The following is a 14,298-nucleotide window of genomic DNA, read 5'->3' as shown; positions in this document are numbered from 1 at the left end:
TACAAGCCAAAGGGCTAGGTGAGTGTCTCTTCACAAGTGTTAACTTTTTGTTCCTGAACACACCATGTTACTCATGTCAAGTGCTTGTTCTAGATTGGTGTCTGAGGATGTGTGTTGGAATAAAAATGCCTTTTCCAAGTGAGCACCTGCAGTGTCATTTACGTTCACTTAGTCTCTTGTTGATACTTGTAGATTGGCATTTGACACACTTTGAAATGATTCTTATAGCTGTGATTCTTATTGAAGCTTAAACATGTGTTTGAATTCTTGCATGCTTATTACCTGTTCATGTTAATTACTGTAGGCTTGTAGATAAATATTCATGTTGGGTTTTTTTTTGTTTAAATATGACCTTTCTGTAGAAGTTAGGCCATGGGATTATCAGTTTAGATTTAGTCTTTAAAGTAGGAAACATTACAATGCATTACTAATTTGTGGATTCTGCTGGTGACAACGTGAGTTAAAAAAGAGAAAATGAGAATCTTCCTGAGTGTGTATGGGACCTTTTTTTAATAATGCAGATTTGTAGTTATATATTTAAACAACACCTTGTGTGTAAAATATAGGACGCTGCTTCAGCATTTTCTAATGTTTGAGTGTAGAACTGGAGGAAAAAGAAAGCATGTGACTACTTCTAATGGAAGATGGATCTGGCATGGAAGTCAGGGATGTATATGTGTGCATAAGGTGTATCTACTGTGTTGATGGTTATTTCTTTTAAATCATACTGGTTTTGGGTGGTGATACGTTGCTGATCTGCTGTGTTGGGTTTTTTTTATTGCACTTGGAATTGCTGTATTCATATACCAAAGACACATAGTGATCTCATCGGTGCTCTGGTTCTCTGTGTTGCAGGCTGCAACTCGTCAGGATATGACATACTGGCTTCAGGAACTTCAACAGAAGAGATGGGAATATTGTAACAACCTTGATGCTGCGAAAAGGGACAGCCGAACTTCCCCTACACCAAGTGACTTTTCCAAAGGTCTTGTTGCCAAAGACAACCCTGGTAGGTTGAAAATTTGAGCAAAACACTGTTTTTGTTCAGTGTCAGTTAATCAGTACAAGGCATAGCGCTAGGATAGAGAACAGTTTTAGGAAGTTTTTTGTCACATATTCTTATCAAGTAATTCTATGTAAACTTTGCATATGTTGATGATGCTAAAATTACTTGGCATAAATGTAATTTTATGTGTGATTTTTGTATTTCTTACAAAGCCTGTTGATTTCCTTTAAAAGCAGACTTTTAGAAATTAAGCAAAATGGAGTAGTCCTGTGACTAGGTTTCATTAAGTGGCAAAGTACAATTTAAGTTAGGTAAGTTGTCTTTTAGTGGTCACAGTAGCTTAAAAGCTTGGTGTGTTAAGTATCTGGAGATGTAAACTCCAGTTTTCAATGGGAACATGTATATTATGCCTTCTGAATGACCATATTTTGCTCTTGGAAAAAGTATGGTGTGGTGGATCCATCTGACTGGGATAAAAGTTTCCTGCCTTTTAAAACTGGAAGATTTGCACTGATACTGTGTAAGTGAAATTCAGTCTCCTTAATACCTTCAGCCAAGCAAAATGTAATTTTAGACTAGCGTCAGAATTATAAAAATGTATCAGTGTATCATACAGAGTTATTCTGTGTTTTTGACTACATTGCTCAGGCACTTCGGAATTGTTGTATTCCTGAATTATTACAGAAATGGATTCCTTGTTGATTTCTGTTATCCATTAATAAGACTGAGTGAAATCCTGTTCTGAGCCAAGTTAGATGTGTTAGTAAAGCTCTCTTGGGTTTAAACAGAGTATTGAAGTCAGACATGTTTCATCAACAGATTTTATATTTTGTTGATTTCAATTTGCTCATACTGTAAATCCAGAAATATTAAGCTGTCATCTTCCCCACCCTTCTCTCCCTTCCCCCAGTTCAGATCCCATGCTGCAGTATTGTCCTCTAACCCAGTTTACTGCTTTCATTTGAGAGCAGTCTGGCTGCTTGCTCAGCCACAGCTGGCTTGAGAGTACATGTTTTTGTAGGGGCTCAGCTTGATGTTTCAGCTACACCAGTCTAACAGCTAGTCACAACTTAAATGCCCAGCTCTCTCCCTTGATCTAGCCCTGGTGCTGGTCTCGCCCTTCCTTACACTAGTGCAGGGAGTGCAACTAGCAGGAAACATCTTTCTCTCCAGGTTAGTTTTTGGCCAGGGTAGCTTCCTGAAGTGCTTCACTGTAAGGACAGATGAGTGCCAGGATTAACCCAAGAGAATTGCTGGGAATGCAAAGAGGGATGGTTTGAGACCACCTTTCTGGCAGCAGACAGTCTGGTTAGCAGCTTGTCAAACTGTATGCTGCAAGAACATATGTATTGGTGTGCAAAGATCTAACAGCTTGCAGGTGTTGGAAAGGGTAACAGGCTTTTGCTTTTGTAAACCTTGGCCTTTCTACCTTCAGTCTCTCATTCTCCGCTGTGTAGTTTCCCTTTTTTGTGGTGTGTGTTTGACCCTGTGCTGAGTTGGTTGAGTTCAACAGTTAGCCAAAAAGGAAGGGGTTTCTTTTTTTCCTGCTAAATTAATGAGTGGAATATATTTACTGTGGAATCAGGTGACTTCCAGAGCTCATGGAAGGGAGGGAACAAGGCATAATGGCTATATACAGGAAGGCAGACTAAAGGAGTAGGCAGGACTGCCCTCTTTTGTCAGCAGGCTGTTGTATCAGATCAACTATAATATGTAACTTGGCCCCAGGTTTCTGTTTTCTTGTTTGTGCTGCTTCCCTCAGAGCTTAGGTACAACGTGAAATTAACCTGCTGTCACTGCAGTCTGTGTAGGTACTGTTCCCTTGCTCCTGGTTTGCATCACATCTAGCAGTTGTAACACAGTCACTTTAGATCACTGATCTGGTATTTTCCTTTCTGTAAATTGTTGGAGGTTTTCTGGATCAGCAAGCCAAAACAATTTGTGTGTGGTTTTTTTTTAATTTAAAAAAAAAAAAAAATCCAGTGCAAGGAATGCCAAGGTAAAATGTATGGGCTGAATAGATCCATTACCTTCAGGACAGCCTGCAGTTAAACTGTATTATTTGTAATTTGAAACAGCATCTGAGTATTTAATTTTTGAGGACAGGTCACAGTGGTGACTTTATCATCAACTGAAGTGTTTTATGTAGGGATTTCTTTTGGGAAAGTGCAAAGAGCCTGAATGGTTGGTGAATGTTTCTTCATTTTAAACAAGTACTCCAAAAGTATTCCTATAGAGTTGCAGGTCTCTTTAAGGTTCTGATTCCATGTTGATGATTGAGATATGTGTCTTGTGGTGGGTTTTTTGTTTTGTTTTTAAAAATTGAATGTGCGTTTGTTGATGTGATTTATGCTTGAACATAGAAATTGTTTTGTTTTGCTAGTACTTGAGTACTAGCATCTGGACTTGAGTGATGGCATTTGTACTTGAGTACAGATGCTATCAGTATTGTTTTAAATGGGGAAGTAGTCTGTCTTCAGTCCAGAAACAAAATTGCTCACTGTAGTCTTGCCTGGTTTTTGGACTAACTGGAACATTGGTGCAGCTAAGGTAATGCTTTATGGATCAAGTTTTACAAGTTTTTAAGAATAGTCAAGGTAGTGAAAAATACTTTAATATAATTTTCAGAGTGGGCAGTGGGAAAGCTAATGTTACAAAAATGTTTCTGTAGGATTTGTCATGGAGCTGTCTTAGTACCATGGAAGTCAAATAAATGATTTCTTCTTCATAGGATATGGGTTTTTTCCTCAGAATTAATTGGATGTTAATGTAGTTTTTATAATTTCAGTTCTCAGTTGTGCTATTCCTCAACTCTTAATTTGCATTAATAAAAAATGGTATGTATTTTATAAGTTTGTTGTGTTTTGAAATAAGTTTAAAACCGAGATTTTTTTTTTTTTTTTTTTTGTGGTGACTGCATTAGCAACCACATTACGTTGTTGTGCTCTATCTGCTGTGTAGTTCATACCTCTAATGAACCAGCTGGCTGGTGTAAGCAGATCGTGTACAATGAACAACCTCAGGAGGTCAGAAGATTCAGCCAGACTTACTAGCATGTCTGTTAGAGGAAATGCACTTATTAGAAATTCAGCTCTTGAGCAATTTATTTACTCATCCCATACTACAAAGAGATTTTATAGTCTTGTTAAATCATACATGTAGAAGATGAAACAAGCTGTAAGTATGAAAGCAGAATGTTAGTATTCCAGCCTGGTTTTGAGTGCCCCTGAGTTTTGGTGTGGGGTTTTTTGGGGGTGGGGTGGCTGGTTTTTTCAGTTGAAACTATTGTATTATCTTCCCCTTTTTTTACACAGTGAACATGATCAATATTAGTTTCATTTATATTAATTGAATTTTGTTCAGCTCAAACAGCCAAGGTCCAAAAGAATTTGAAATCTAGTTTGGTCAGTAAGGCACTGAAGAAGTTTCTATCAGCACTGTTCATAAAATAAGTCAAAGCAGTGTAATTTTACCTGTATTTGAAAGATGACACCATATACTTATGGTTCAGGTAACATTTTTCAAGGGTTTGAGATTTGTAGTGTATATTTGGTATTTTTATCACAAAATGTTCCGTCTTTCTGCTTCTAATCTTCGATATGGACTAAATAAAACTGTCTGCCGAGTAATTGGAGGGTACAGCTTGCTTAAAGATGGTCTTGCTGCTAGTGCCAGGTAATTGTTAGAACGAAGACTGAAAGGCTCACCAGGGATAAAACAGGGTATTGAGATTTTCCAGGGGTTTCTCTTTCTGCAGAGAATCATTTAAGTCAGAAGCCTGTCCAGTGTGTTTTCTGATATAACTGTTGAATCAAATCTGAGACTGTTCTCAAAACTTTTTAATCTACTTCAATACTTTGTGAATGATAAGGAGAAGAACCTGAAGATTACATTTGAGCTTGTTTTTAATTTGCCTGTTTAGAGGGTATGTAGAAGGCCATAAACCACTCTATGCTTTTGCTATTCATAGTGTATTCCATACTCTGTATTTCCTATTCCCTCTGCCGGCTGGAGGAGGGGTGAGGGAGAAAGCAAGCTATCCAGGATAATGGAAACACTGAGGTAACATGTATACTACAGATCCTACAGTACGTGTTGGAGACCTGGCTAGCTCTGTTGGATCAGCTTGGATCCTCTGGACTTCATTAGCTCTGGCTCAGGGCCAGCACCAGTTCTTGGCTGATTCCTGTGGAGCCATTCGGAGCCTGCATGAGTTTGCTGGCATGTGTGCAGTGCTGGGCCTGAGCTGCATGTCTGCATGGCTCTGTGCCTCATCTGTTGACTTGTTGAAGTGCACAGGAGAGTTTGGCTGGATGAATGTAGGTATAGCTGCATTCAGCTTAACCAGAGCTAGTAAATCCTTGCTGATCTGGTAGGTCTCTGCTGTGCCTGCAGTGCCCATGTTAATAATCTTGGCTCTGGGAATGCCCAGGCTGGATTTGCACAGAGCTGGCTCAAGTCTGTAAAGCTCACTGATTTGCAGCAGCAGTGTCACTTCTAGGGTGAGTAACTTTTAGGATGAAGCACACCCTGAAAACTGTGTCAGTATTTTAGTTACACTGTTCCTGACTTAGAGTTCTGATAGACCTGAGCTTGTTTTACAGGGGGGCTTTGTGGTTTGATATAATTAATCCATCTTAATTTTTATGGCTTTATAGCTGCTTAAGATAGATTAATCAGTTTTGGCTGAGATTGTAAATTACTTGTGAAATAATGTTTTGTAAGCACTAAACACATGTTATCAGAAATGTGTGGCTGCGGTGAGAGCTCACTGAGGAAAACACTGTGCTATTTTTAAAGTTCATTTGAACAGAGTGTTTCATAAAGTTACGTTGCAATTTAAAATAAAACCCTAACTACATTACTAGCAGATTTAGTAGTATATGACTTTATATACCCACTATTTGTTTACTTACTGAAAGTTTTGCCTATTTTTCTTTTTTTTTTTTTTCCTTTTTAACGTAGATTTGAGTATCCTAAGTCAAAATGCTTCAGCAGAGAGAGCTAGAAATATTCTAGCTGTGGAGACCTCTCCTACAGACCTGGTGGGGGAACAGGCAGCTTCCCAACCTGCACCAGTCCAACCAAGTGCCATCAATTTCTCGCTTAAACAATGGAGTACTGAAATCAAGTAAGTTGGGAACATGGGAGAAAGCGCTATCATGAGATTGACAGTTGCTGGCAGAGACTATTTCCTCCTGAAAGATGTATGTATGTGATAGGCAGAGCTTTTTGGAACAACTGGGGGTGATGGGGTGGATCAGTACATTGGACTGTATATCCTCAAGTAAACTGTTTCTTTATTCTACTTAGTTGTTTGAACTGCATAGCTGAACATCACTGTGTAGCATTACTGATACTTGAAAGGGAGACTGAAGTGTGGTAAAGCACTTGCAGGGATGGCTTTGCTCTCTGAACCCAAACAGGGAGCCGGCAGTTCTATTCTCAGCTAGTACTGTTTTTGTCCTTCATTGTGTAATGGAGCTGCTAATTGCCAGCATTGTAGTAGTCATAGTATGTAGTGCTAATGAAGTATTTTTAGTCTTGAAAATCAAAACATATTGTTCTTCATTTTCTTCTTAAAAAAATAAAGCACATGGCACAAATTTGGAATTGATGTAATTTGAATTCCTGAGCAAAAATATGGCAAACCCCTTCTGAACAACAGCAAAACCACATCTTATACCCTCACTCTTAATGAGTTTACTCTGTATTAATTGCTTTAAGGAAAGCAGGCTTACTGGTTTTCAGCTCTCCTGTTAGGGTTTCTTTCTAAATGTTTTTACGTTTTGCTGTGCCCACATAGATGGATCTTCTGCTTCTACACAAAGGATGTTAGGGCTATTGCAGAGCTGTAGCTTTGGTTAACTAGACCACATCCCTCTTGAGCTGTAAAATGTTCGTTTTTATCAGAAGTGTTAAGTTAAACAGATTAGTTTTGAAGTTTTTCTGTTAAGCACAGAGATCTGAGAGGCTACAAAGTGTTGTTGTTGGTTTGGGTTTTTTGTTGTTGTTGTGTGTTCTTGTGGTTTTTTATGACTACTGTGAAGACCGTCATTTAAGTTCTAGAAAAGGTGGCTTATGGCTGGATTAAGAAAGATGTAAATCCTGTTACTACATGTCTCCTTTAAACTGTTAATCTTGTATGGCTTCTTGGGTTTGTGTAGTAGCCACTTTGCTTTGGTAGAACTTAAATTCAGTCATAATAGAAGGAAAATAACATGAAGCAATTTGTTAGGTGAATTCCTGCATACTTGAAATGAGTGTTTCTGGCTTTTTAAAACTTTTTTTTTCTGAATTGCAGATGATAGGCTTTGAGAAAGTCTATGTAGAAGGACAGTGTCAGGGTAGGCTGCTCAGTGTTGCCTGGCTGGTGTGTGTTAATGTTTTTTGGAGCGGAAAGGCAGCACTGAAGTTGTGGGTTGGGAAGCACTTGTGGTTGGAGGAAAATGTTTCTAGTGGCAGTGTCCCAGCAGATACTGTAGCACAGTATTTCAGAGTTGGCCTTTCTCTGTATAGATGTGATCCTGATGTCTTGGACTCCTTGTAGACCTCTGGGAATAAACATGTAAGGAGGTTTCACACTGAAGCTCTTTCAGGCTGAATGCTGCTCTTCCCCAATCCACTCTTTCTGGAGATACGCAGCTGCAGTGGTTCATTTGTCTGAAAACATTCCTGGGAAGATAACATCTATTGTATCTACAAGCATTTTTTTAAAATGTTCTGTGGGTTTTTTTATATGGAGTGCTCTAGTGCCCCCATGTGCTCTGAATTTTAAAGCAGGTATTCCCCTCTACAAGCTGATACCGGTGGGAAATGGTGTCTTTGTCAGGATTGCTTGTTATGCTCAAACATCCTCTTCTGAGCTTTTGAAAAGCCATTTTGCAGAGGATTTACTGAGCCAGCAGCTAAAATCTGAAGCGTGAGGTGTACAGTTGTGTACTGTCTCTGGCCATGTGTTCTATCACTGGGATAAGTCTGACAACCTTGTCAGAAGTTATTTTAGCTGCGTGGTAATATGCTAGAACATCTGACATGTTTATTCACATTAGCACAGGTGATCTGTGAAAAACAGACTCTACAACTCAGAGTTATAAAGCAGGAGTGTTTACTCCAGCGTTGGGGTGCAAGGGGATTTCTCCACAAAGCTTGCATACCAACAGCACATTTTACCAAAAACTTACAGAGTGTGGATATACCTATTAATTGGATTACTTGATACAAATATACATGTGCATAAGTGAGGCTGAGTTCGTTCAGAGGGCTGGTGTCAGCAGTTTGTTATCTTTGTGCCTGTGCATTGCCTCGTGGTGATCATCTTTGGGGGTCTTTTGGAGGAAGGCTCACAGTCTTTTTCACTTTGTACCCTTCCTCAGAGCATGTGCAGATTATTTTAGCCAATTTCTTAAATAAGAGTGGTTCCCACTGGTTTACCACCTCTATCTTATCTAAAAGCACCAGTCTGTTAATTTCTACTGCCCATCTATGGCTATCTATCCCTGAACTTGCTGGAACACATCTGCTTTCCAAGGACAAGAAACATTTGTGCTGAATATAGTAATTCTTGTTAAGTTTCTACAGAAAACTGCTTTGTTTTGATGAACACAGTAGCAGTAGCTTTTGGTAAGCTTCCACAGAACAGTCAGAGCAAGCAGGATTATTAAGCAATATTCAGAAAACATTGTAAGTTACTATAATAAGTTGCAAAGCAGGTGATTGTGTCCTTGTATCACAGGCCTTGCAGTGACATGTCGTAAAAGCTATGGGCTAGCATTGCTCCTGCCTGTTTTGAGGTAGCAGGTCATGAGCCCTTAAGTTCCTGTATCTAGTAAGATAAATTTGCTCTGGGACTTGAGTCTATAGCAGTTTTCACAAGAAAGATGAATTTTCTTCAGGATAGGTTTTGTTAGGGACAAGTGGATTTTCCTTCTAATGTCTGTCCTCAGCTGCTCCAAAGAGGGGTAAGGCATGTATAATCTTAATTTGTACTAATTTTGCTTAAATATGAAAGATGATCATTATTACATGCTTCTGCTCCCCATATCTTTTGCTCATTCAATCCTGCAATGAACGATGCTCAATTAATATGCAAAACCATTCAGTAATGGTGCAGGGGTCCTTTAGTTGACAGCCTGTCTCATTACCCAGCTTCCATTCATGCTGAAACCATTTTGAACGGAACCCCTGTGAAAAAGCATTAAGTGGTCATGTAAGTCTTGTATTTTAATATGTGCAATCTCATTTATCCCTTCTTGATTGACAGACAATCTCTTGTTACTGGGGTGAACAGCATTCTTTGAGTGTGTATCACAAGAAGGTCTGGTTAGTTGTATTGGACCTCTTGAGTGGAACCAGGGCAAGTTTGTTAATATTTTTGTAACAGCAATACTAATTATTAATCTTAGAAAGCAAAAATTACATAGTAGTGTGACTATAAAAGCTGGTGGCAAAAAAGGCCCCACTAAAATGGTATAAACATTATTAACGTAAACGTATGCAAACAGCTGTACTGTTGTAGTTGATTGTTTTCCTCTGTTCTCCAGCAATTCTCTGCAATTTGGAGCAGGGCTGAGATCTGATCACCTTTGGAATATATGCACACTATCTGTTACCTTACTGGATTGTGACTAGTTTTAACGTAAATCTTGGAGTTTGAATCAAGATGTTTCTAAAACTTAAGAGAGTTTTCTCTGCATTGCTGGGAGCACGTTATTTGTTAAGAACCTATTAGTTGTCTCTTGTGGTTTGAGCCCAGAGGGCAGCTGATCACTACCCAGCAGCTGTTCACCTCTTCCCCCTCAGGAATGGGAAGGAGAAAATACAGCAAAAGGCTTGGGAATGGAGGTAAGGACAGAGAAGGATGACTCACCTATTATGGTCAGGGGCAAAAGACAGGCTTGTTAGGGGAAGAGCATCATCAGTTTAATTCGAACGCTAACAACAACACTTAACAGAGTAGGACAGTGAGGAGCATTACCACATCTTAAGAACACCTTCCCCCCACCCCTCCCTTCTTCCTGGGCTCAGCTTTGCTCCTGATTTCTCTACCTCCCCCACCCTAGAGGCGCAGGGGGCAGGGAATGGGGGCTGTGGTCAGTCCCCCCGCTCCTTCCTCCTCAGGGGGAGGACTCCTCACACTCTTCTTCTGCTCTCACGTGGTGTCCCTCCCAGGGCAGACAGTCCTCCATGAACTTCTCCAACGTGAGTCCTTCCCACAGGGTGCAGCTCTTCCCGAACTGCTCCAGTGTGGGTCCCTCCCACGTGTTTCAGCCCTCCCAGCAGTGAACTACAACCGCGGGGGCTTCCCACAGAGTCCCAGACTTCTCTGGGCGCAGCCCCTGCTCCGGCGTGGGGTCCTCCCCGGGCTGCAGGTCGGCATCTGCTCCCCCGGTGACCCCCACGGGCTGCAGGGCACAGCCGGCCCTCTCACCACGGGCTGAGGGGGGGCTCTGCTCTGGCACACACACCCCTGCCCCTTCTCCTCTCTTCCACTGACCTCGGTGTTTGCAGAGGTGTCTCCTTCACAACTCCTCCTCCCAACTCCAGCTCCCCCTCCCCGGTTCCCCGACTTAAATACGTTATCACAGAGCCGTGGCCACCATCACTGACTGGCTCAGCCCAGAGCCGGCTCTGACTTGGCCCTGGGGGAGCTTTGAGAAGCTTCTCACAGGGGCACTGCTGTAGCCCCCTCCCCCACTCCCAGAAACTCCTGTCACACACAAACCCAGCACATTGTCTTAATCAAAGACTTATCCTTCTGTCTGGACACATTTATGATGTGTTTGACATAGAAGCTATTGCTATAATAACTGCATTTGCATCCTAGGTAGCAGTGGTGAAATAATTGGAAAAAAGTGAGGTCTTAGAGTTAAGCTACGTGTATATTTGCAGTAACTGAAGTTAAAACATGCTTTACACTTTAAAATCTGTGTTAAAGTACTAATTGGCATATATAGACATTTAGGCCTGAATTTTTTTTATCTTCATGCTGTCAGCTGCTTGTATCTCTTTCTGCATAATATAGACTTGGAAATATACTGAATTATAGTAACCTCAAGTTATATAGTCATAAAATAAGACTTAAACCCAAAATATTTAAAAATACAGAATCATTAGATCGTATGATCAGGTCCTGCATATTTGTTTGTCCATTTGTATTTGTCATACAGTGCTTAAGAAAATAAATACTTCTTTTAAAATTCAACTAATTTTTAATCTAATAGACAGCAATGAAGCAGTGCTACATCAGTGGTGTTAACAATCCTATGGAAAAGCTTTACAAAATCTAGCATCAGCTATGATTATTCATGGGCCTCATAGCAGTTTTTGAATAAGCTTTTCTAGAAAAAGTCATTTGGTTTCTTGTTCCTTGTGATTTTTTTCAAGCTTTAAAAGGTGGTGTTCAGACAGGTTTTAAATACTGAAGTTGACCAAGAGTAGAACAGATGGGTTGTATGGTAAGACATCAACTGCTACTCAGAATAGCTGTAGAGATGCCAGGTAACACTTACTAATTTTGGGTGTCCAAGGATGTCAATAATCACACAATTTGATCTATTTAATTTGAATGAAAGGTCTGAACAAAATGAGGCTTTTTGCTCCCAGCAGAAATTGTGATTCTTTCTGGAAGAAGATTAAATGTATAGTATGATTCGATCTTTGTCAAATTTGCAAATTGGTTGTTGAAATAGTTGTATTAATTACCTTTGGGATTATTTTTTAATTGTACTTGATTATTTATTGGTTCAGTAGACTATAGGAATCTTGCACTGCATAATGATTAGCTTAGAGTTCATATTGATGTTAAATCTGTTGTGAAGCTGAAAGACTGGGCTGAATCATCAAATGATCTTGAAGGTGTAATATGCGTTGCTTTCTGCTTAAGGTTTTGAGAGTAAGAAGAGAGAATGTGGTTGACTAAGTGAAAGCATCTTTGTGGGTCTTTTATCTTACACAGACTGTGTAGAAAATGATGAAATACTAAATATATTTCCAACTTTATGCCTAAAATATTAAACTGATTCATATGGATTGATGTAGAATCTCCTCTAGATGAACAAAGACTTTAGAATACTGAGCACATTAATGCCTGTGGACGGAAGTGTTGACTTAAACATTTCTGATTGCATGATGGTTGTGGGGGAAGCTGGGTGGGGTAAACTTATCCTGCTATTGGTTTTCTATAGAATTATCTGGCTGGAATGTAGAGACTGGCTCTGAAATGTTCTTGCAGGTAATTGGCAACGTTCCACCTTAGGAAAAAGAAACTGCTAAGGAGTCCGTCATCTGCAATTCTGCTACAGCAGGTCTATTGGATGATCCCAAGTTTAATGTTACTCCAGAATATGAAACTATAACATACATTTTGACTGCATGCTGTTCTGTTTAATGCTTGGCAGTTACTCTAAAACGCTAAACTACAATAGCTGATCAATAAAGAGATGCTGCTTCTAAATCTTACTTTTTTTTCCCCACTGCCAAAACAAGGATAATACAGAGGATGATGCAAAAGGCCATAGTGCTCTCATAGGTATTAATATCCTGTTAAAGTGAAATAATTCTTTGTTCTTGACACATAGCACTGTTGATAGCAGGTGCTATTTAGTAGGATATGCTTTGTTTGAGCTTTTATTTCATATTGATTTTGTCTGTGCTTGCACTGTTTCAACGGTAGTGGTTGTTTTGAAAACCCCTTTGTAAAAAGAATGCAAAATGGAGAATTCTTTGTCACTTCTCATGCTGTCTTTTTCACAGAAACTCAATGTCCTCTCTGAGAAAAGGAAATAATGAAAACCGCAAGAGCATATTTTATACCACTGAAGAGTGGGAATTGCTAGACCCAACTCCAAAAGACTTGGAGGACTCGATGGCACTGGAAGAAAAGAGGAAGCACCTGGCAGAAGGAAGTAAAGGTAGAAGTGAGAGGAAGGAAGGGGAGCATATGCCTTACCTTCTTTAGTATAGTGTACTGTGTTATGGCTACTTCCAGGAAATAAATAGAAACTTATCTTTTCTTCACAAACCACATCCAGAGCTCTCAAATTCTTTTTTTAAAAAAGCTGATTCCTTATGATGTCTTTTACCTGCCATTCGGATACAATACAATACCAAACCTTGTTATCTACTGTTTCAGATTCCCTGAGCATGTTACCATCTCTAGTTTTGTCACTAGAGTTGCAAAGTTACAGGATGAAGGAAAATGTTGAGGCTTTTGATTACTCACTTCAGTGTTGCCCATTGAAGCAGAATTGCCTTGAGACTCTATAAACTATGTATATACATGTTATATAGGCTTGCTTCTGAAATGGTGGAAAAAAGCAGGGATGAATATGCAGTGACAGCTCATCTATGGGTTGTAACTTGTTCTCACATTTGACCAGTGTCTGGAATAACCTTGTGAAGACATTTTTACAGCTCCTTAAGAGCACTTTAGCTGATATTCAAGTGATTTAATCTGTTAGAAAACATCTTTCTTTCTAAGAATATTCCCATGGTTATATAAATGGAGGTGAAACTTTACACTAAATGCCTCTTAAAGAACAGTATGTTATGATATCAGTGATGTTTTTGCTCTGATCACTTCTGAGCTGTTAATTACTTGAAGTAAAGTTTACTTTGCCATTAGGTTTATCTCTTATTTTCTGTAATGAATTGTAACGTTCTTTTCATGTCTTATTTCACAAGTATTAATTTATGTTAATTAATATTTCACAAGTATTAATTAATAAAAGATAAATCTTTTATCCGGGAGGGAAGAAGAATTTGAGCTATATACTTTTCGCACCAAAGGACGCGACTTGGAAGATGAGGCATGTTTAACACTATTGTATTGGGCTGTTTAAATGCTGCTGCAAATCTGATTTTAATGAGCATATTTTTAAAAAGAAATCTGAATGCTTTGAAATGCCTTTTTACTAAGTGAACTGAACTAGAAGAAATTGTTTTATGCAGGACTGACTAGTTCAGCTTTTCCATTTGATTTTGGCCGCATTCCACACAAAACAAGGCGCCCGTTAAAAGACATGATTGGATCGAGTAAAAACCGGAACAGCAGCGACTCTTCTCCAACTGAGTGGTGTTCTGGTAATGGCAACAAACTAGTCTCTGAGCTGCAACTGAAGTATCAAAGCCAGCAAGAAGAGCTGGAAAAGCTAAAGAAAGATCTTTTGAGCCAAAAGGTAATTAAGCCTTCAGGCAAAGTGCACTAAAGAGAACAGATCTGGCAGGTGATTGTGAGTTTACCCTTTATGGCCATCTAACTGCATTGAGAGCTGGTTGTTATAAAATAATGG

At 39.4% G+C, this 14,298-nt stretch overlaps 1 protein-coding gene across 2 annotated transcripts in view; it reads left to right on the top strand.

The window, feature by feature from the left end:
• Positions 1–14,298, top strand: part of TBC1D2B (TBC1 domain family member 2B) — a 39,029-nt gene that overhangs the window by 6,090 nt on the left and 18,641 nt on the right. For both annotated transcript variants that reach the window (XM_074917229.1, XM_074917228.1), the window contains exons 2-5: positions 856–1,009; positions 5,972–6,137; positions 12,761–12,918; positions 13,958–14,184. In XM_074917229.1, the coding sequence (XP_074773330.1) occupies positions 856–1,009; positions 5,972–6,137; positions 12,761–12,918; positions 13,958–14,184 (705 nt within the window). The remainder of the gene's footprint in view (positions 1–855; positions 1,010–5,971; positions 6,138–12,760; positions 12,919–13,957; positions 14,185–14,298) is intronic.

The sequence above is a fragment of the Athene noctua genome, chromosome 13 (assembly GCF_965140245.1).
Source record: "Athene noctua chromosome 13, bAthNoc1.hap1.1, whole genome shotgun sequence".
NCBI lineage: Eukaryota > Metazoa > Chordata > Aves > Strigiformes > Strigidae > Athene > Athene noctua.
This window is presented reverse-complemented; position numbering and strand designations above follow the sequence as displayed.